Source organism: Lactuca virosa, chromosome 3 (genome assembly GCF_052849685.1).
Source record: "Lactuca virosa cultivar CGN04683 chromosome 3, Lactuca_virosa_CGN04683_v6, whole genome shotgun sequence".
In the NCBI taxonomy this organism is placed as follows: domain Eukaryota; kingdom Viridiplantae; phylum Streptophyta; class Magnoliopsida; order Asterales; family Asteraceae; genus Lactuca; species Lactuca virosa.
This window is the reverse complement of record NC_136428.1, coordinates 381,122,526-381,147,203: the sequence shown is the minus strand read 5'-3', so window position 1 is coordinate 381,147,203 and position 24,678 is coordinate 381,122,526. Positions and strand designations below refer to the sequence as shown.

At 40.7% G+C, this 24,678-nt stretch overlaps 1 protein-coding gene and 1 long non-coding RNA gene across 2 annotated transcripts; both read right to left on the bottom strand.

The window, feature by feature from the left end:
• Nucleotides 1-3,551: 3,551 nt before the first annotated feature.
• Nucleotides 3,552-4,124, bottom strand: LOC145164972 (uncharacterized). The gene has a single exon (XM_079083614.1). It carries the CDS (start codon nt 4,122-4,124, stop codon nt 3,552-3,554), a length of 573 nt encoding a protein of 190 aa, XP_078939740.1.
• Nucleotides 4,125-13,032: 8,908 nt separating this feature from the next.
• Nucleotides 13,033-16,750, bottom strand: LOC145167685 (uncharacterized). Its single transcript, XR_013741354.1, has 4 exons — nt 16,462-16,750; nt 14,716-15,418; nt 13,384-14,627; nt 13,033-13,290 (listed from the first exon to the last, which is right to left on the bottom strand). It is a non-coding gene; the product is annotated as an uncharacterized LOC145167685 (long non-coding RNA).
• Between the last annotated feature and the right edge of the window lie 7,928 nt (nt 16,751-24,678).

Sequence of the window (24,678 nt, the reverse complement as noted above, 5' to 3'; positions counted from 1 at the left end):
TGGTGGATCAACAGCAGGTGGTGGATCAGTGACATGTGGTGGATCATCAATGTCAATGTTAAATGGATCAATAGTACGAAGCTCCTATCGGGTTGCATCATGTGACTGAACAGGAATGCTATAGAATGGAATATGCTCCAAAAAAGTCACATTGCGAGAGACATACAGTTTCTGATTTGAAGGATCATAGCACCGATAACCTTTCTGACCAATACCATATCCCAGAAAAACACAAAGAGCTGATTTTGAAGATAACTTATCTCTCTCTACATGAGGCTTCAAGACAAAACATGTACACCCAAACACTTGTAATGAAGAATAATCTGGAAGTTGTCCAAAACAACATTTCATAAGGAGACTTTCCAGAAGTGTACGTAGTAGGAATGCGATTAATAACATAAGTGGCGGTATGAACAGCTTCTCCCCAAAACATATTGGGAACTTGAGCATAAAGTAGTAAGGATCTGACAACTTGTAACACCCAATTTTTTTAAGACAACTTTTTGAATTTCAAAACATACTTTCCACCACATAAAAATCACAAAATCATAATAAATCTCTGTATCATCACAAAACATGTCCCAAGATCTCATATAAATAAATCCTCTCTCGTGTGTACGAATCATGCCGGCGCCTTCCCGCGATCCTCACTAGTACCTGAAACACATCACACATCAACTGTAAGCATAAAAGCTTAGTGAGTTCCCCAATATACCACATACCACACATACGCCACTCGAGGCTACAATACGACCCTCCGGTCCGATGTGTCTCAGCGGGACCCTCCAGTCTCGTAGCTCGTTGGACCCTTTGGTCCGGTCATAGCTCGTTGGACCCTTCGGTCCGGTCTGTATCGTTGGACCCTCCGGTCTGGTCTATATCGTTGGACCCTCCGGTCCGGTCTATATCGTTGGACCCTCCGGTCCGATCTATATCGTTGGACCCTCCGGTCCGGTCTATACAAAACATAGCATACATATAACACAATGCACATAATATCATACATACACATAGCATAAAAGACCCTCTGGTCTACACATAAATACCACTCTAGGTAATGTATAGTGAGAAGACTCACCTCGGATGTCTCGGATAATATCCCGCCTGTGTATATACTGATCTAGCCTCTGCCTATACACATAACATAATCATCTCAATCAATCACGGCTCTCTAGGCTAGACTAGACTCTCACATGTCCTCTAAGAAGGCAAAAAGGCTATTTTACCCTTCAAACAGTCCACAAGTTCCATTGTTGACCAAACCCTAAAAGTCAACAAAAGTCAACGGTCAACTCTTGACCAGACTCGCCGAGTGCACAAATGTGACTCGGCGAGTTCAGTCGTGAACTCGAGTCCTCTATTCCCCCTCTGACTCACTGAGTCATTCCCCCAACTCGGCAAGTCACTCACTGAGTGATTCACGGGAAACCCTAACCCTACTCACCGAGTCTGCCCTTGGACTCGGCGAGTTCATGTCATGCACAAACTCAAATGACCTCCTGAGGTCAGATCTGTTCCTTAGACCCATAGATCTGACCTTCCCAAGCCTGATAATCACGTAAAGCTTGGATCTTGACTCTCATGTGACGTCTAGGAGGCTTTACTTGGTGATTTAGCCCCAAACACAACAACCTAAGCTCATTGCCTCCATAGTTCAACATAAGGCAAGCTGGAATAAGCTCTTTAGACCACTATGGGTCCAGATCCGAAGTCTCAAAATGAATAGGGGCCATATTCTCACAACTCCTTCCAATAAAAGACATACAAACTCTACATCTATGGGTTCCTTCAACAAAACAGATAAAGGGGCGACATAATACCTCAAAGATGAAGTCTTTTGCTCGAAATCCCCAGATACACAACCTCCTTGGTCTCCTCCAAGCTGAAATCACCTCCTTCTTGCAAGAATCAATCACAAAGATCAAGAAATGGCTCCTTTCCTCTCACAAACGCTCTAGCCCTTTTAGGGTTTCTCTCTGGGGTTTGGTAGCCGCAAGTGACGGCCCTAAGGGCCTTTAAATAGGTCTCAAACCCAAGAAATTAGGGTTTCATTAAACAGTGTGGACTCGCCGAGTCCACGTATGGACTCGCCGAGTCCAGTCATTAATCCAGTCTAACAATGCGCGGCTCTACTCGGCGAGTCTAAGCGCCTACTCGCCGAGTCCCTCTCCAAAACTCAAAAATAATTAGATAAATACAGCACCTGGAAATCCGGATGTTACACAATTTCTAGGAGATGTCGATGTTTTCTTTCTGCAACATCATTCTGTTGAGGAGTGTCTATACAAGATGATTGATGTATAGTGCCATCAGATGCCAATAATTGTTTAAAATCATTGGAGGTAAATTCTCCTCCCAAATCACATCGAAAACATTTTATGACATCAGAGTGTTGAGTCTTAACAAGAGCTCTGAATTCACTATATATGTAATATGGTGAAAAAATCAGACTTGTGCTTCATAAAATAACCCACATATAACGAGTGTAATCAACAATGAATGAAACATAATAGTTAGCTCCTGATTTATAGGTGTTCGGAGAGGGAACCCACACATCAGAATGCACAATATCAAATGGGGCAACAAAACAAGTGACACTTTTATTAAATGATAAAGCAGAAAATTTACCCAGTTTACAACCACAACAATCAGAAATATCATCAGTTTTCAAAGAGCCTAACATACTAGTGGAAACCAAAAACTGTAAACAAGACGCTGACACATGTCCCAAATGAGAATGCCAAAGATAAAAAACAGACGACGAAGGGTTTAAACGAAAAGATGAAAAATCGACACTAGATTCAGCAACATCAGCAACATGTAGCTGCTCCAAAACATAGAGCTCCCCAAGTCTACGGCCTATCCCAATCACCCTTCGAGACCGAATGTCCTGTACACAACAGAAAGAATCAGAAAAGAAGACCCAACAACCAGATTTACACAACTGACTGACCGATGCAAGATTCAAAGCAAGTGTAGGAATGTAATACACACTTGTTAAAAATATATAATGAGTGACAATAGAACCAACACCCTCTACTGACATGGGTGTAGCACTAGCAGACATAATAGAGACGGGTGTACTAGAAGATAATGAAGCAAAAGATGACAAATGTGGTGACATGTGATGAGATGCACCAGAATCCTATATCCACAAGGATGCAAGAATACCTGACGTGTTGGATGAAGACAGACCTGAATGAGACATGGAAGATGACATGGCAGTTGGATTGGCAGCTAAGAACTATATGGACTACTCAACAATCTGTGGATCCAAGGCTGATGGTGGTGTGAAATCTGTTTCATTCTCAAATGAAGGTGTAGCATCAGCGTACTGTGGTGAAAAATAAAAGTGGAAACGAGGGACGTGACTGTCCAGAAGACCTATTTTGTTGTGAAGCCTGAGATTGTGCAGGTGATCTTGTTTGTTGTTGCTGCTGGTTTCCCTTATTTGTCAGCAAAGGACAATTTGCCTTTCAATGGTTCTTCTTCTTACAGAAAGCACACTCATCAAATGCAACTTTAGGACGATTCTGGTTTGAAGACTGAGGTCATTGTGGAACAACAAAGACAACAGGAGTGGTTGTCTTGAGACCTTTGTCAGCATGGGACTTGATACGATTTTCTTCAGCAATCAACTCGTGAACAACCGAATCAACAGTGGGAAGAGGTGTGCGATGAAAGATTGATACGCGCAAGCCTTCAAAATCTGAACGTAATGTCATCAAGAACTGAACCAAACGTTTCTCTTCCCTTCTATCAATATAAGGATTAAAATCCTTCAACACATCAGGTTCTATAAGAGCCAACTGATCCCACAAATTTGACATAGTTGCATAAAATTCTTGAACACTGAGATTGTTCTGTTTGAGCGCTCGAATATCAAACTCTAACTGATACTGCTTTGCAAAGTTAGACTGAGTATACAGCCTAGCCAAGTGATCCCAAACCTCATTTGTTGTGTCATACTTCGCCAATTGAGTACCAATAGATTGGATAACAAAATTATTAATCCAAGTAATGATCTTGGAGTTATCAGTCTCCCATGAATCCATTAAGGTTGCATAATTATTAGCCTTCTCGTCAGTTGGTTTGTTCTTGTCACCTTTAACAATCCCCCACATAGTCTTGACTCACAAGAAGTTTTTCATAACATAACTCCAATAGGCATAGTTTTTTCCCGTCGAGTTGAATACTAATGGACTGAAGAGAATCATCTCTTAGGGCCATATTTCAATATCAGTCAAACAGTAAATATGAGTAGCAACAGAAATAATCAAGATCTCGAACTCAACAAAACCAACAGACGAAAAGAAACCCTCGAAACCGACGAAACTAACAAATCAAATCAAAATGAATATAGAAACGAGCAAGAAATCATACCCAAAATTGTGATGAATAGTAATTTGAACAGTAACGATGAACAGTACGATGAACAATGTCGATGAATAGTAACGATGAATAATGTCGTGAACAGTACGATGAACAGTGTCGTGCCTTCTACAGCTCGCCCCCAAAACGAAAGTACAGACGATCAACGGCTAGGGTTTCATATTATTATCAAATGAAAAGTACAAATACAATGAAAAGGAAAGACATAATACATAGAGAAGCTAATTAGGATTTCCTAGCTAAAAGGCCCAATCATAAAACCCAATACAAGATAAAGACAAAAATCTTATTAGGCTAACAGTTACAACCGTAAATTGCGATTGGTTCCCACTGTTTTTAGTTGTGAAAGTCGTAATATGACTACAATTAGATGTGAAAGAATGTGACTAGTGGTTTGATGCGAGACGTTGTGAATGGGTCCAAGCAATCGGAGCACATTAGAGTCGAAGCATCTGGATCATTGCGAATGGGATGGTTGTGACCAATTGCGACTAGTTGTGAATGCTCATAGCCCATTGCAATCGTATTCATCTCATTGTGATACCATTCGTTGATGTAACATCTTGATTTCAGGTATTTTGCATTTTAACCCTTGGTATGAGTATTGCTTGCATATTTAGTCCCATGACATTTTTGTAATTTTTGGGAACTGCATGCGTACGCTGGACGTACCCAAGCGTACGTCGGGCGTACGTGGCCTGGACCTAAAACCCTAATATTTAGGGTTTGTGCACTATTTATTCATCCTTAACTCTCAAGGCTCCCTTCATTCATCAACCTCCAGCCTCATATTCGATCCTTGCAAACCTTAATCCATTTCTAGAGCATATTTGAGCCTTGAGTGTGTATTTTAGTGATCTTGAAGGAGGAAGAAGGAAGAGGAGACCATCTTAGAAGAGTGAAGCATCTTGGATCCAGAAGTTCTGATATTGATGAAGTTTTGGTTAGATCTTGTTATCCATGGATTTTATGTTCATTTTGGTCCCATATTTTTGTCCATTTGAGTGTTAGCAACTCTAGACCAAGTGAGTTGTTCTTTTGGACGCTTTGGGAGGTCTAGAGTGATAAAAATGGAGTCTTCGTTGTTCTTATCCATCGATGTATGCCCTTTAGTGGTTTAGACCTTATATTAAGTTAGGGTTTTGGTATTAAGCACTTAATAGCCATGTAAGATCATAAAGTTGGAAACTTTATGATCAAGCACGTCATTTGAAGGCTAGATCTGGATTTTGGATAAAAGAGCTTAAGGTGTTAAGCACTTATTAGAAATATAGGGTGGCAGACGTGTATGTTGGGCGTACCAGAAGGTACATTGTGCGTACGTGGTCAACGTTTGGGGTTGTCGGGTTGTTGGGATCTCGGGGAGTATCAATCTGGATTTCAGGAGTTGGGCGATCATCAAGATTGGGTAGTAATGGAACGCTAATATTGGTAAGCTCAGATCATAGTTGGTTCAGGTTATATGAAGATAAGATGGGTTGAGAATCCATCAAATTTTGTGGGATGGGAGAGCTTCAACGAATCCAATTGGGGGAGAATCGATTAGAATTTCTAAGATTTAGATCGGGTGTGGAACTAGGGAAAGTTTTACATCCCATTCAGGAGGAGAGACAACCCAAGTGTTCGTCTAGATTGAAGTTGTGTAAGTTGGGAGTTCATGAAACTTCCAATAGTGGTCGACGTCTTCTTTGTGAGGTATAGCAGGCTTGTGGATGGATCCATGTTAAGGTTTGTGTTAGAGCCTCGCAACATGTTCTTGTTTGATGAAGGCTTTGGGGTTTGAAGCATGACCCGAATACCTGATTGGAATTCAATCGGATGTAGGTTCGACTCAGGATAATTGGGGTTGAGATGGTTTGGGTGTGGTAAGACCATGGTTGGTTAGAAGTGATGTAAGACTGCGATGGGATCGTAGTGTTCACCAGTTTGAGGTAGCCTATCGTTGAGGTGGTCATGAGTATAAAGGAGGATCAATTCGTGCCTTGGTCAAGACGGACAGGAGTGTGGGGTCCGAGGCAGAGTCATGCCTATGTAGCTGTAGATGGGTAGGACCCGTGGGCATGGCCCGCTCCGTGGTATAGTTTGGGTGGGACCCGAGGGCGAGGCTTGTGTGTTTATGGAATGCAGGTAGGACCTGATAGAGACCGTTGGGTCGAGGTATTGGATTTTGGTTTTGTAGGAATGGTTGTGTGGTCAGTGAGTGGCGTAGAGGGATGATTGGGCTAGGGTAGCCTTGCTTATTGGACTCTTAGGAACCTGGTGGCTGGACCAGGTGTGAGACTAGCAGTCTCAGTGGTGGCGGAAGATCTTATATTCAGGTTTAGTAAAGGGATGTCGTGAATCAGAAGATTTCGGATGAAATGCAGGTGTAAGTTCTTGGATCTCCAGTTGCGAATTATGTACCGAGTTGGTTTTTGGTGGGAACTCGCATTGGGAATCACGAGTGTTTATGTGCAAGGTCTTCATTTCAGTAAGATATGAATTAAGGTATATATATGCCAAGGGCACCAGTTGAAGGGTTCAGGGTTAAAGGATGTTTTCAGTTTGATGGTAGATCAGGCTCTTGTGATTGTGTTTTGGATTGGTTCTACCTGTGCGGAGGTCAGACAAGTATGGGATTTCAGGATTTTAGCAACGATGTGTGGGTTTGGCAGTTAAAGGAAGTAGTGTCTTGCTCATCAATAGAAGGTTTCTCTCCCAGATTGTCTCTCATTGTTCATTATATTCATGGAATTGTTAACATTAGGATGAGCCTTTTCTCGAAGGAATATCTAATCCCTTTGGTCAAGTGAAAATTTGTCAGCAGCAGTAGTGTATGGTCTGTGATTCTGTTTCTAGTAATCAGAAGTTGAGTAGTCAGTTTAGGAGAGAAGTGGAATGGAATTAGCAATGGTTCTGTATGGGCGGTCTGTCAGGGAGTCAGACTAATTCGAGACTTTAGATTTCAGATTGAGTAGATGTGGTTATTCTGCATCGGATTTTTTTAGGTTGAAAAAGGATTCGTCCATCTTCGGATTTGGAGAGCCCTGCTAGGGTTGGTTTCGGTTGCCTTTGGGAAGGCTGTTGTCTGCTCGGGGCTGTGGTCGCATTGCTCAGGATGTCTGGCATGCTTGAGATGGTAAGGAATGATTTCGAGGACGAAATTCAATTCAAGTGGAGAAGAGTTGTAACGCTTGGTTCATTGTGCGTTTCGGTTTAGACCTTGCGGGGGTGTATTGCTTGGAATTTGGTCCTTGGGGTTAGTATGTGAGGCGTACCATAGGGTACACTTAGCATACTAGCTGAGAAGCCAGTACGCGGGGCATACCACATGGTACGCTTAGTGTACTAAGAGGGAGTGGATCGCGCATTTAGACCTCGTACATGGGGCGTATGCCTATGTATGCGGGGCGTACAAGGGGTTTAGTGCTAATTTTAGGGTGTTGCACCCTATATAAGCTGGTTAAGTCCCTAGGGTTGGCCTCTTTATCAGCCTTCATTGTCCTAAAACCCTAATCTCGAACCCTAATAACATCCTTGAGTGTTTTTGAACCTTGGTCTTGATTTTGGTGGTTTGTACTCCTTGAAGTGTTAGAAGAAGAAGAAGTTAGAAGACTCGTTAATTGGAAGGAAGCCTAGAGATCCAGATTTAGCTCCATCTTTTGGTGACTTTTGAGGTATAAAGTTCATACCTTGTCTACTCTTTACTTAAATCTCTTTCTTTGTCCCTTTTTGGTTGGTATTGATGGGTTAAGGCTGTTTTAGAAGCTAACTCTTGTAGATCTAGATGTTTGGAGAGTTCCTCAAGCTTAAAGGTGCAAACTTTATAGCGTTCATGGTCTCATGCATGTACTAAGTCATTTATTAAGCTATTTTGAGCTCTAAGAGCCACATTAAGCCATGCATGCACGTAAAGTTGGCAACTTTACAAGATAAACCATTTTAAGGAAGTCAGATATGAGTTTGGATTGAGGTCTTAATCGATTAAGAGCTGGAAAAATGGAAGTTGGCCAAATAGGGGAGTAAGTTGGGGTACAAGCATGTACGCTTCTCGTACAAGCCCTAAAGCGAGTACGATGTGTGTACGTGTTGAGTACGCCCTGCGTACTCATGAGTGGTCTTCGGTCATGTGGGCTTCTCGGTGTTCGACTATAATGCGCAGGATTTGTCAGGTATTATGTTTCTTCCTATTCAAGTTATATTTATGTTTATATTTGGATTTTGAGGGTTGGGGCGTACATTGGACGTACAAGGTGTACGCACGGCGTACATAGGTGAGGCGCGAAGCGAGAAATCCCCATGCGTACGTTGGGCGTAGACGGGTCAGATGCAAACCTTAAATTTTAGGGTTTGCACCCTATTTAAGCATCTTATATCCCTCCAAACCCTTATCCTCTCAGCCTCCCTTGTCTTCTCAGTGCCCAACTCGAACCCTAGCCCCTACATGTATCTTTAGCTTACTTTGAGAATTTTGGTGTTATTTTGGTGGTTTTGAAGAGCAAGGAGGTTGAAGAAGGAGCAAGGACTTGAAGAGAGCTTATAGGTCAAGAAGTTTCGCATCTTTTCTGACTCATTTGAGGAATTAAGCTCCAACCTTGACCATTGAATGCTTAAATATAGTTTTGGGGTGTTATTTATGGTATTTTGGCCCCATAGTTGAGACTTCTTGTGTTCTGGTACTTCCAGTCCATAAGAGTTGTCTTTTTGAGCTCTTGGAAGCATTTAGAACCATAAAAATCAAGCCTTTATGGTTAATCCACAACCATACAAGTGTTAGATGGCCACAAAGTGTTATTAAGGACTTAAATCATGTCTTAACCCCCCATCCATGCATGCAAATACATAAAGTTTGTAACTTTATGAATTAGGACGTCTTAAAGGGCCTGGATCTATGTTTTGGACGTTAGGACTTCATGGATTAAGTCACAAGGAAGTTTCTAAGGAGGCTGGCCAGTACGCCGGGCGTATCCCTAGTACGCTGCGCGTACTGGGTCAACCTTCCCATAATGGTCAAGACCAGCATACGTTGGGCGTAAGTTCCATGTACGCCGCGCGTACGCATGAAGAGTGGTCAAAGGTGTTTTTGGGCCTTAGGATCTTGGGCCTGAATTTGTTGGGCCTCATGACCCACTATGGAGTATGGTCTCTGGGCCTAGACCTGGAAATTGTTGTATTGGGCCTTGATGGGCCTTATTAGACCTTAAATCTTAAAGGAATGGAATTGGGCCTTAATTTGATTATGAGTTGGGCCATGGGAGAAAGAGGCCCAATAGGGTAAGGATTAGGGAACCTTGCCTTGCGACATGGATTAGAAGTTAGGCCATAAAGGAGTCATATTTGGACTTAATATCTGATTAGTAAATTTGTGGTACTTTAGGGAAAGGAGTCCGGAGCCATCCGATGAGTACGATTTCGGCACACAGTTGAGGTGAGTTACCTTCCCTGTATGATTGGGTCGAAGGCACCAATGCCGACCCACTAGTAGTTGTTTATAGTAGAGATGATTGTCTTTGTGATAATTGTATGGTATGCTACTATCTATTATGATTTATGTGCTTATTTGCTATGTTATTATGTGGTAGTGGTAGGGGTGAAATAGACCCAATATCCGGTTGAAATAGACCGAAAGGGAGGCCAGCACCCAGATATGCTCGACAGTATCCGGTTGAAATAGACCGAAGGGGAGGCCAGCACCTAGATATGCTCGACAATATCCGGTTGAAATAGAACGAAGGGGAGGCCAACACCCAGATATGCTTGGCAACGTATTTATTGTATGGTATGTGGTATGATGGGGGAACTCACTAAGCTTTGTGCTTACGGTTTTTTCAGTTTTGGTTTCAGGTACTTCTTCTTCAAAAGGGAAGGAGCCGGCATGATCGCAGCGCATCACACTATGATTTTCCGTCTTAGGAGATCTTTGGGAGTTGTACTCTGATATTACTTTTCTATGATGTGTATTTGGTTATTTAACATATTGGTTTTGACTAGGATATGAGATGGCACTATTGATGTTTTCATACTATGGTTTTTATAATTACTTAATTAAAAATGAAACTTTTGGTTCTAAATTTTGGGACGTTACAAGTTGGTATCAGAGCCTTGGTTTGAGGGATTCAGACAAACTTTCGGGGGTGTCTGGTCTCAAATCGAGGGTTTGAAAGGTTTTTACAAGAAAAATAAATTTTTCTAAAATTAAAATTAAGTGTTTTTAATAAAGAACAAGGAGTGTGATGCGTGCAATCGACCGAGCTCAAGTAAATTTCCCCAAAATACCATACATGTTTGTTATGATATATGATATGACTATGAGAACTGCATGCTAGTACTGATTAGTCAGTGATATGATGGCCTGATTAGGACATGCCTAGTTTTGGTTACTCAAGGCTCAAATGTTGCTTGCTTTGTGCTATTAGGAGTTTTAGTTATCTTTAACTAACTATTAAACGAATACGCTAAGTTACATATTACGAGGACTAAATAATTTCAGAAGGTTATGATTATCCCTACTGCGCAGCTCTCGTCTGAGTCTAACCGTTGTAGGGAGAGACCTCTCATTCGAAGAATTATCTGGTCTTAGTAATATGCAACAGTATTCGCGAGCTAGTTAGGGAGAGGTAGCAGGGACTTCTTTCGCAGCTGATGCCAGAGAGTGGGTCGGGGATTACCCTAGGGTAAGTCTAGGATGAGATTAATGACATGAGTTATCTGATTACGAATTGTATGTGCGGATAGGAAAAGGTTTTGGTGACGCAAGGCAAACCGGGAGGAAAGTACGGATAGATGTGGAAGGTAGTATGGGCCCGTACTACTGGAAGCAGAGGATCCGTACTTGCCTCTTGGAGAACTGCGGGGAACCAGGAGTGGCAGAGTGTGAGATCTCTCGATGATTTTATATGACCCTAATGATTGTGTGGTTTGTTTCAGAATGGTGGTGACGCGTCATGGAGCAGGGGGCTCAGGAGCTGGGTCTGGTTCGGGTATGGGTTCCGAACGAATTAATGACGGATTGCACGAGTTCATTGCATCCGAGATTACGAGAGACATCCTTGAGTCAACCCCGGTGATTTTCGGGTCGATCAAGGAGGGTATCATTGAGCTAATGGAGGATCACCTTAGGGAATTCAAGAGTGACATGGAACCTGGCCACTCTAGGACTCGTACTCTCTCCTTCAAGGATTTCAGGGGATGCGGAGCTCCAGACTTCTGCGGGGTGAAGGACCCCAATGTAGATAGGAGGTGAATTGCGGACATTGAGTCTGTACAGATGGAGAGCTTTTGCCCTGAGGGGTCGAAGGTCAGGTTTGTTGCCGGTTGCTTGAGGGAGCGAGCTAGAGACTGGTGGGAGGCAGTTAGTGACACTTTGGGAGCTCAAGCCATTGAGGCCATGACCTGTTCGGATTTTGTGTCCAAGTTTCGGGCAGAGTTTGCGCCACCTGTGGAGGTTCAGTAGTTGGCCAGTGAGTTTTTAGACATGAGACAGACTATGGAGACGGTGGCGGAGATTACCGCCAAGTTCAGAGAGAGGGCCTTGTTGGTGCCTCAGTACACGGGAGATGAGGAGATGAAGAAAACCAGGTACCATGATATGCTGAGGGCGGACATTAGAAAGTATGTTAGCTATTCGGCGTGCCCGACTTTGGATGATATGATAGCTATGGAACGAGAGTGGGATATTGATATAGAGCACCTTAGGAAGAGGAAGGCGGAGACTGGGCAGACGACTGGGGTTTCGATGAAGAAACCCAATGGATTCGACTCGAGGTCGAAGGGCCAGAAGGGTCAGGGCCACTGTGGGAAATGCGGCAATACGCATGAGGGAGGTTGAAGGGTAGGGGGATCGGGCTGCTATAGGTGTGGCAAGACTGGGCACTTTAGCAAGGATTGTACTGCCCCTACCCCCACTACTCAGACATCAGACCTTCTTTGTTTTCACTGCAATCAGCGAGGCCATAAAAAGGCCAATTGCCCGAGATTGGTATCAAGAGCGCCAGTGGCGGCGCCAGATCCATCGACCCTGCGGATCACAAATGGTCGTTAGGGAAAGTCAGATGCTCCTATGGTGAGGAGCCGAGCCTTCTAGCTGACCACCCAAGAGGCGCGTGTCGCACCAGATGTGGTGACGGGATCGTTCCACGTGCACGGTATCCCAGTGTTGGTATTATTCGACTCGGGGGCTACCCGATCTTTCGTATCTCTTGCACTCAACAAGAAGTTTGCTGAGTCTACGATCATGTCGGATTGTCCTTTAGAGGCCGAGATTGCAGACGATCGATTCGTACGGTCTTCAGAGGTTTATAGGGATTGTGTTCTGAGGATGTATGTTGAGCGTTATGTTGTGGATTTGGTTCCCATTCCTTTGTGTGGGAACAAGGTCATCATAGGTATGGATTGGTTGAGCCCCAATAGGGCAGTGATCGACTGTGAGCAGCAGTTGGTTCGGGTTAGGACCCCAAGTGGGGGAGAGCTAGGGATGCAAGCGGGGGCGGGTAGTGATGGGGACCACAAATCCCATCCCCATACCCAACTTCTAACCCCAAACCCATCCCCTCCCCCGCCCCGCGAAATACCCAACGGGTTTGGGTGAAGAAATACCCGATGGATATGGGGAACCCACTGGATACCCATTTATATAGAGTATAATTTTTCAAAACCCAACAATTAGAAAGAAAAAAACATTACTTATCATAATAATAAAATATCACTTGTTCATACTTAATTCTCAAAAACAACAAACTAAACCAAACATAAAAATCCATGAAACAGTCACAAGCAACAAAAATAATAACCAAACATTAAAATCAACCAAACAATTTCACTCTATTGTTCTTGTTCCAAAAAAAAAAGTTTGGTCTTCATTGCTGTCAATCATCTTCCAATCTTCAAAAACTAAGCATCAAAATCCACATAGCTTGGACCCTAAACCAACAACAGCAAAATTGAAGGCAATTATTATATAAACACAAAATAAAAAAAAATAAAAAGTTAAAAACAACAAACTTACAGACTCACCATCTTGGGTGCAAATTAATGCTTGTAATGTATCGGGATGAAGCCTGTTACGATGAGGAGTGACATGTCTTCCACCACTGCTAAACGCCAATTCAGAAGCAACTGTAGACACCGGTATAGCCAAAATATCTCTTACAACTTGTTGCAAAGTAGGATATTTAAGACCATTGGTCTTCCACCATGCTAAAATATCAAAATCTCCTGTCCTGGGTAATACATTCTCCTCTAAATAATAATCTAACTCAGATTTGTAAGTATCAACAGTTGAAGTGGAACTCACAAATAGATCATAACCAGCCAAACAATCTCCACCATCATCAATATCCATGCCAAAATCAAAATTATTGAAGGAACAACATGTTTCTTTGGCATCATGTGGTTTGTATTATTTTACCAAATCATATGTCAACTTTCTAATTCGCTCTACTTCTTTTGAGGACTCATGACCATAAATTTTAGGGAAGTAATACTCAATGAGTTTCATGTTGAATCTTGGGTCTAAAATTGTGGCAACTGCTAAAACTCTATGTATGACAGACCAATATTTGTCAAACTTCTCAATCATACTGGTAGACATTGTCTTAATCTCCAAATAAGGTGATATAATACACTCATTAAGCAACATTCGAATCTCACATATTTTTGGAAAAAAGATGTTGGCAGTAGGATATTTAATCCCAGAAAACACCTCAGTTACACTGTTAAACAATTTGAGCTTCTCACACATCACTTTTGCCGAAAGCCAATCTTGATCACTTGGTGCTTGCTTGTAGTTCTTATCAGTGTGTACAAGGCGATTGAAGACATCCTTGTATACAATTGCACTCATAAGCATGAGATAAGTCTAGTTCCATCTTGTTTTGCAATCTAAAGCTAACTTTCTATTCGTTGAAAGAGATAACCCATCCTTCGCATCCTCGAAATCTTCCACTCTTTTAGGAGTTGCAGTCCAATAAAAAACACTCTCACGGATAGAGTCTACAACACTTTGAATTGAACTTAATCCTTGTTGAACTATCAAGTTCAATATATGCGCACAAAATTTCATGTGAAGCAAATCTCCTTTCAGAAGGAGATTATCGGACCTCAACTTTTCTTTCATTTTGTCTATCATAGAAAAGTTAACACTGCAGTTATCTAAAGTCAAAGTGGATAGCTTGCATTCAATGGACCATGTAACTAAACACCCCATTAACTCTTTAGATAGTGTTTTAGCATTATGAGGGGCTGGAACATACATGAACCTACAAGTTAAAAAAAAAACTATCAGATTAGAACACAAATATTCAAAGATTAAATCAATATAAAAGAAAAAAAGATGTAGTTGATTACCTTAGAATTTTATTGCAAAGATTCCAAGAATCATAAATATAATGTACAGTGACAACCATGTAGCCTCTTTTTTGGTTAGAATCTGTCCACATATCAGTTGTCACCGCAACTCTACCTTTGTTAGAACTTAGAACCCTTTTTATCTTTGTTTTTTCACTTTCAAAAATGACTTTTATATCACTCTTAATGGTTGTTCTTGACAGATGCTTAAATAACGGATTAATAACGGATTGACAGAGTTGACAAAGCTTCGAAATCCAACATGTTCAACCATGTTGAGTGGATACTCATGTAGAATTATCATATCTGCAAGCTCATCTCTTGAAACACTCTGATCAAACGTATGTGCACCAAGTGAAATAGGTCCTTCTTTTTTCTCTTGGCGTGGATTCAAAATCGACTGCTGGTGTCTTTATTCTTTCTTGCATTACATTTTTTGTAATGTTCATGAAGGTGTTTGGTTCCATTCTTGCTTTTTCCACTCAACTTTTTCCCGCAATAGTTGCATTCAGCCTTATCTAGTCCACCAATCTTTTGTTTTACAAAATGTGCCCAAACAGGAGAAGTCAATCTTCTTGTATTTTCAGCAGCTTAGCCAACAACTGTAGCAACATCTTGTGCATTAGTTACAGTAGCCTCTTGTTCATCAGTTGTAGCAAAAGCCTCACAACTTGGTTGTGGAGGTTGTTGATCATGAGTCTCACTAAAAAGCATGGCAAAGTCAGGTTAAAGTGAATAAAAGATGAGGAATTGATTACAAAAATTAAAAAGATTATGCAAAGTCAGGTTCAAGTAAACAACCGATTACATAAAAAAACAGAGCATACTGATTACATCAGGAATTGATTATAGTAAACAAAACAGTAAACAAAAGATTAGGGCTATTAAGGCTAAATCGAGTACATCAACCAAAAAATGAGAAGGAGAAGCAGGTTGAAGATGAGTTCAGAAAATCAATTGATTCAGGTCCAAGTAAAGATTTTATTCAAGTTCAAATAAATGTTCAGGAATCAATTCCAGGTCCATAAGCTTCATACATGGTTGATTTCATAAATTTCATCAAATAACAACAAATAACCATGATTACAGAAGATAAACGAGTTCATAGATGGTTGATTATAGCAACAGTAGATAACAACAAAAATTAGATGAAATTAGGGCAGGAACCAATTATAGCAGCAACCGATTACATGAAAAGAAAATTAGAGCATATTGATTGCGAGTTTGCCACATTAATTTATTACAGCAAACAAAAGATTAGGGCTATTAAGGCTAAATCGATTACATCAACAAAAAAATGAGAAGGAGAAGCAGGTTGAAGATGAGTTCAGAAAATCAATTGATTCAGGTCCAACTAAAGATTTTATTCAAGTTCAAATAAATGTCCAGGAATCAATTTCAGGTCCATAAGCTTCATACATGGTTGATTTCATAAATTTCATCAAATAATAAGAAATAACCATGATTACAGAAGATAAACGAGTTCATAGATGGTTGATTATAGCAACAGTAGATAACAACAAAAATTAGATGAAATTAGGGCAGGAACCAATTATAACAGCAACCGATTAAATGAAAAGAAAATTAGAGCATACTGATTGCGAGTTTGCGACTTGAATTTATTACAGCAAACAAAAGATTAGGGCTATTATGGCTAAATCGATTACAACAACAAAAAATGAGAAGGAGAAGGAGGTTGCAGACGAGTTCAGAAAATAAGTTTAGAAAAAGAAAAAAGAAACTTACTTGATGGGGGGATCTTGTGGTGGAACAGGAGAATCATTCATGTTCATCAGGAGAGAAGGAGAATGAGAATGACATTAAAGACGAACTCTTGTCTCTTATCGAACGAACTGGAGAATGACTGATGAGAAGCATGTTAAATGCAGATGCAATGTTCCCCTTTTAATATACGCCATAACTGGTATGGTATGAACTTGATTGCAGTCTGGTAATCGAAGAGATGCATATAGAGTGTAGTCTCGAAGAGATACATGACTGTTGAGTACTCCATGTCTTGTAAATCGAAAAGACAGTACAATAAATCGATGAATGAAAAGGGAATACCAATATATATATATATATATATATATATATATATATATATATATATATATATATATATATATATATATATATATATATATATATCGGGTCTTAGCGGGGCGGATAGTGCCAAACCCGACCCCGACCCATCCCCGCTTCGGGTACAACATGTGAGACCCATCCCCGACCCGTTACCCGTTACAACGGGGAATACCCGATCCCGTCGGGGCGGGTACCCGTGGGTACCCGAACCCACGGGTCAAACTTACATCCCTAGGGAGAGCTGGTAATTCAGCATGAGAGACCACAGCGTGGGCCGGTCATGTGTTCTGCGGTGAGAGCTAGACGCTACCTTCATCAGTGATGCGCAAGTTTTGTCGCCTAAGTTATGGATACCTGGGATAAGGTTAAGGCGACCGTGGATGTGGTACCGGTTGAGCGGGAGTATCCGGATGTGGTCCCGGAGGATTTGCATGGGGTACCTCCGGAGAGACAGGTGGAGTTCAGGATTGACTTAGTTTCGGGCGCTACTCCGATAGCCAAGGCATTGTATCGGTTGACTCCTCCCGATATGCAGGAGTTGTCTACACAGCTGCAGGATCTGTTAGACAAGGGATTTATCAGGCCAAGCAGTTCGCATTGGGTTAGCCCCGATTCTGTTCGTGAAGAAGAAGGACGGGTCCCATCAGATGTGTATAGACTACTAGGAGTTGAATAAGGTAACGGTGAAGAACCGTTATCCCCTCCCGATGATTGATGATCTATTTGACCGGCTACAAGGTGCATCTTGGTTCTCCAAGATTGATTTGAGACCGGGTTATCACCAGATGAGAGTCAGGGACGAAGATGTGCAGAAGACAGCCTTTTAGACTCGATATGGTCATTACGAGTTCGACGTGATGCCGTTTGGGCACACCAACGCTCCTGCCGCGTTCATGGACCTCATGAACCGCGTGTTCAGACCGATGCTGGATCGGTATGTGATAGCCTTTATCGATGATATCTTGGTTTACTCCAAGACTCAGGAGCAGCACGAGGAGCACCTGAGGGAGGTGTTGGAGACATTAAGGAGGGAGAGACTTTTTGCAAAGTTCTCCAAGTGCGAGTTCTGGTTGGACGAAGTGCAGTTTCTGGAGCACCTTGTCAACCAGAACGATATTCTGGTCGACCCGGCCAAGGTTGAGGTAGTGATGAGATGGGAGGTTCCGAGGTCTCCATCCGAGATTCAGATTTTTCTTGGCCTGGCAGGTTATTATCGGAGATTCATCCAGGACTTCTCCAAGATTGTTATTCCGTTGACCCAACTGACCAAGAAGTCGGTGACATTTCGCTTGGAGCCTGAGCAGCAAGCAGCGTTCGAGACTTTGAGATAGAAGTTGTGCGAGGCATCGATATTGTCCCTGACAGAGGGCTTCGAGGACTTTGTAGTTTATTGCAACACGTCTATCTCGGGTTTAGGCACAGTGTTGATGCAGAGAGGGCGCGTCATCGCTTACGCCTCGAGGCAGTTGAAGCCTCACGAGGCGAATTACCCGACACACGATCTGGAGTTGGGGGCAGTTATTTTTGCCCTTAAGATTTGGTGACACTACCTCTATGAGGTCCGATGTACTATTTACATGGATCATAAGAGCCTGAGGCACCTGATGGATCAGCCAAATCTGAACATGAGGCAGCGGCGGTGGTTGGACGTGGTAAAAGATTACGACTGCGAGATCCTCTACCACCCGGGAAAGGTCAATGTTGTGGCTGATGCCCTTAGCCGCAAGACATTCTCGGCCCCGATCAGGGACATCTGTCTGAGGATGACAGTAGTGACTCCACTCATGGAGAGGATTCGAGAGGCACAATTGGAGGCTATCTGAGAGGAGCACCGGAAGAGTGAGCGCATCAGAGTCCGCACGGCAAAATACAGTCGTTGGATATTCCTGTGTGGAAGTGGGAGAAGATCACTATGTATTTCATTACGAAGTTATCTCGGACGGCGCGCGGAGTTGATGCGATATGGGTCATCGTGGATCGATTGACCGAGAGTTCCCATTTCATACCGATTCAGGAGAGTATTTCGGCCGAGAAGCTGGCAGACATCTACATCAGGGAGGTAGTAGCTTAGCATGGGGTGCCAGTTTCTATGATTTCTGACGGGGATGTGCGATTCACTTCCAGATTCTGGAAGAAATTTCATGACGAGTTGGGTACTCGTCTGCACTTCAGCACGACTTTTCACCCGCAGACCAATGGTCAGAGTGAGCGGACCATCCAGACCTTGGAGGATATGCTAGAGGGGCGTATGTTTTAGACTTTAGTGGTAGTTGGGATACCTACCTTCCATTGGCATAGTTTTCTTATAACAATAGCTACCACGCCAGTATCGACCTCCCTCCCTTCGAGATGCTTTATGGGAGAAAGTGCAGGACAATAATATGTTGGGGTGAGGTTGGTCAGAGGGTCATGGGGAGTACCAAAGTGGTACTCAAGACGACAGAGATGATCCAGCAGGTCCGGAGTAGGCTCCAGACAGCTCAGAGTCGGTAGAAGAGCTATACCGACAGACGCCGATCAGACCTAGAGTTCCAGGTCGGGGATATGGTCCTTCTGAAGGTGTCACCTTGGAAAGGTGTCATCCGCTTCAGAAAACGTGGCAAGCTGGGCCCCAGGTATATCGGACCTTTCAGGATTATAGCCCGGGTGGGCAAGGTGGCGTATCGGTTGGATCTTCCGGAAGAGCTTAGGCAGATCCACAACACTTCTCATGTTTCGCAGCTGCGGAAGTGCATAGCCAATGATACCGCAGTGGTTCCTTTGGTGGACATTCAGGGAGCATTACCCAGAGTTGTTTCCAGCAGCAACAGACTTTGAGGACGAAGTCAAAATCAAGTGGGGGAGATTTGTAATGCCCAGGATTTGTAAGGTATTATGTTGCTTCCTATTCAAGTTATATTTATGTTTATATTTGGATTTTGAGGGTCGGGGCGTATGATGGGCATACATGGTGTATGCACGGAGTACATAGGTGAGGCGCGAAGCGGGAAATCCCCATGCGTACGCTGTGCGTAGACGAGTCAGATGCAAACCCTAAATTTTAGGGTTTGCACCCTATTTAAGCATCTTATTGTTGTGTTTTATATACTACAACATCCTATGATGCACATACAACCCTAAATGCCTTGGATCTATGTTTTCTCTAATTATACATGCAATATTATTTCCAAAGCATTAAGCCTACAACTAGCATACAATTTGACACATAAATCATAAAAGTAAGTTAGATTATTACCTCTTTGTTGTAGCTTGTAGACATTGGCCTTTTAAGAGCTTAGCACCTCAAGTGTTGTACCTCAAAGAAGTCACAAACATCATGAACAATTGGAGAATATTGAGAGAGAAGTTATGAAGCACAAAATCGTGCATCTCATGTCCTTTCACTCTTGTCACGATTTTGGCTTAAGAAGGGTTACATTTATAATGTGGGCTTCCTAAGGTTTAACTTGTAAACCCTAGTCTATTTACTTAAACCTTTAAGCAATCCACTAATCCATATGTTGGGCCTTATGGACTAACTCTTCATGGACTTCCACATAGAATTAGTCCATCCTAATAAATATGGATTAATGGTCCAAACTATAAATATTACTGATTGACTTAATCAGTCCCCGTTAATTTAATTAGTCTCTTTTGATCACCAAATTAATTCCAAATTAATTTTTGATCAATACTAATTAAATAATATGTTTCCTCAATTAATATATTGTACTTATAATGTATTAATAAATCACAAATAACTTCTTACTCAAATATCCATCCTATCAAATTGTCTTGATGAACGCAACCCGAAATGGACCATGCTACTATCGGGTCAAGTACATACCAATTATAGTTATGGGCTTAGACACCTAATCCAACAGTCTCCCACTTGGATAAGTCTGATAACTATAATTGCAGGTACGACTCCAAAATCCGATTAGCAATCGTAGCTCTCAAAAGCCGCTGTCGAACTCTGAACAAATCAAATGACGCGTCCATTAGATAAGGGATCATATATTCCTCCATTCTAGATATCGTATGAACTGAGACATGGATTATCATCATTCTCTCTGTTCATGTGTTGTTTCCCGATTTCTGATTTATGACGACTGATTAATTGAACAAATCAAATCAGTCCAGGCTTGGCCAAGCACTTAGGATCGTCCTCACTAAATCATCGAGGTGCCCACAAATATCGCTTTTATCCCTCTAAGGGTAAATGGAATGGATAAACTTCGACTCAAATGCTTGCTTGTACTTACTCATCAAATCACACACAACGATATGTTTTATAACACCAAGTTGCTGGTGCGTTTACATATGTCAATGTGCAACCTACTTGTAAATTACAACTCACATGTCTTGGTTACAAGAATATAAGATATTATCGTCTCATGATCACTCGTGATATAATCCATGAAGTAATACAAATGAGCATGGGTTGAATCCAATACTCAAATCTTATTACAAGAGTACTCATGAATACTGCAGCAAACTTGTGCTATGTCTAACACCTTAGACAATCCTACAGACCCATTCATGACTGTCTTGCCTCAATATCTACTTCCAAAGTATGATCAACTGTGGATGGTTTGAATAACCTAGTTATTCGGGAAGTCAAAACATGCAAAGTGAAACACAAGAATAATACTAATCCTATATGGCCCCAAAACTTTTGAGTGTAAATAAAACACCTTTTATCTAATCGCCATATTGATTACTCATTATTCATTGTATAATGTTTCGAATAATCAACTTAATACTTGAATTAAAACAATAGTTATCCCATGCTCCAAGCATGCACACTATGTTTGTCTATGGTCCTTTCTTTGTGAAATATATCAATTGACAACATTTCAATGATGCTCATTTCACAATTCCAAATCCTTATGATAAATGTAAGAATACCAAATTCTTGCCATTTACTGAAATCTGTTAGATTCTAAACTTATATGCAATGATCCTCTTGTAATGACTATGCACAAAAGTCACTGAGACTTGGCAACAAACATTACAAAGTATACCAATGGAGAACAAGTCCATGAAGTCTCACATTCAAAGTACATTCCTTTGAACATCCTTCTTGCATTAAGTTTCCTAATCTTACACAGATTTAAAGAGTAACTTCCACTTATGGAAACATTTCCATATTCCCATTTTGACTATCACTTCTGAACAAGAGTTACCTCTTCTCAGAGTATGTCAACATGGTTCTTCCAAAATTCAGAATATACTTCCAACTGTCCATAAGCAACCAATCTTTGGTCAACCTCAGATTGTTCTTGACAAATGCTTAACCATTTTAGTCATATCTCGTTCTAGTCCCCTTTTCCCTCTTAATTCCCTAGGCATTTGGAAAAATTAGAACATGAGAATATTATAGCAATCAATCCTATACCCGAAGCATATGGGACACGATTCATGATGTCTTACAAAAAGACATGATACTTGATCAGTCTTTTGCTATAATATTTCTATTTGCCATGTTCTCACAATTTGAACTATGAAGAGGGATGTTGTAATCATAATCAAGTTTGAGAACGTAATTAACATTTCCATATATATAGAATTTCCTTATGCTGAACCATTCCAATATAGCATTCATATATATCCTTGACTAAATTTGATTAAAATCTCAATCTAAGCTTTTAGAAGTGAAATGAAGTATAAATTCCTCTCCCTTAATTATAGCAAAACAACTTTTCAAACCCTACAACTTTGCGAATTGAAACTTTTGTTTTCTATAATTAACATTGCTAACTTGCAACTTTTAACGTAATAATTATGCTCCCACTAGCATAATAATTACATTCTTATTAGCATAACACTTATGCTCCCACTAGCTTTGATATGTACTCATAAATCAAATGGACTTCTAGAAATCAATACTTATTGACTTTCTTACCAAAGTTCAGATTTATGATATAAGATGCTTCGATAAGACTTTATCTAGGCTTCTCAAACTCATACATCTTTGCTTAGATAGCTCACATGTGTGTCTAAACAATTTTAGAACTTACAGTAATAAGTCTCAAATGTTTAGACCTTTTGCCATTTCTCACAATTCGAACTATGAAGAGGGATGTCGTAATCATAATCGAATTTGAGAATGCAAATAACACAATTTCTATCTCCTTAAAATCTACTTAGTGAAAGCGTTTCCTCACAATCATTTTCATGAAGCGGAGAGAAACCTTATGACACTTAGATTTTATGGTGTATATGTTCTTATCTATGTGAATTTGTCATAACCATAATCAAAAGATAAGGTTAGTGACAAATCCAAACTCATATGGACTGAACTTGTTCAATCTTAATTTCTTGCCACTTGGCAGCACAAGGGCCTACCATTGTTTCCAGGTTGTTATGCAAACAATTGAGCACTCATAGAACTCACATGCGTAGTCAACTGGAATGGGCACAAAAACAAGAATATGTAAACACGATAGGTTACAAACCTTAAGTCGTGTGCTAGCAATAAATGATAGGTTTTATTCTTGATTAGTTCTTGAAACTTTCAAGATCTTTAAGACTCTCACTAACCTCTTGACATATAAGTTTCTATTTGTCAAGAAACATTACTTGAAAAAAAAATATTCAAGAGTTAGTGCGGTTACTTATCAAGAAAAACACTTCACACAATTGGTCTTAGTTGGTCTTTGTCTTATCCAAGACATCACAACCTACCAATTTGAAATGTAAAAAAGTAGAAACATTAGACTCTACATTTGATAAGTTTTATAAACCTTTCTTAAGATTATGTCACTCAAGGCACAATCTTGGAGTATGACTCTAAGACTTGTTTTTGGAACGAAGTATGACTCATCTTCTTGACTTAACCATTTCAACAATTCACGATTCCTCTTATTAGCCATACAAATGCACCAAGATATCCTTAGAGGATCAATTGTGATATGGTTTTCCACAATCATTAAGATGATCATAAAACACGATACTCAAGTACTCTCCCATCCTTTCAGATTGGAGAAACTTTTATCTTTCTGCCTAATTTGATTCTTCTTATTTGTCCTGCCATACATTGAAACTTTTCCAATGTTCAGAATTATACTTAAACTTGTAAGCATAACTATATTTACTAAACTTTAGTAAATTATAACGAATAGTCTTATCGCTCTTTGTGGTGGACCTGACCAGCGTACAACCAAGTGTACCCAATCCTCTAGTCCTTCACTTGACTCACATATACATGTGAACAAGGAATTAGTCTTATTTCCCAAAGATGAAAATTCTCATTCATCACACAATGCAACTTGCATGATTCCAAGTTTCTATCCAACTGAAACTTGGGTGATGAGAATCTTTCTTTATTTGGTAAATTTTGACACTACCACAAGCGAAATAATCAAATCTATTTTCCAATATTGCTATCAATGGAAACATATAAATAACAATTTTCACAAATGCCACTGTAAGGAAACTTAAAATAAGATAAAATAAAAAAAACTTTTCTTTATTTATAAAACTGCGGAAAAAACTTTTCCTTACAATGCAATTAAAAATGAAAACTATGTTGTTATCTAATCCTAAGCAATCTATCACAACTCTTAAGCAACAGCTCAAAATTCTGATCACCGAACCATGCGATCGAAATCCATCTCTTCGCGATCAGAATCAACTTATTCTTCCTTTAAGTTTCCTTTCTTTTCTTCGATTCTCCAAAACATCAAAACATAATTACATTACATCATGTATTAAGAATCTCCAAATAGGAACTTAATAGAGTTAGATATTGGACTTACCTGAAGTAGAGTCAAACTTTTTGACTTTACCATCCTTATTATCTTTTAGGTAACTAGAGCAGCTTCGCAACCAATACCCCTTCTCTTAGCAATAGGAACATATGGAACTTTTGGGAATAGTATACTGGACTAT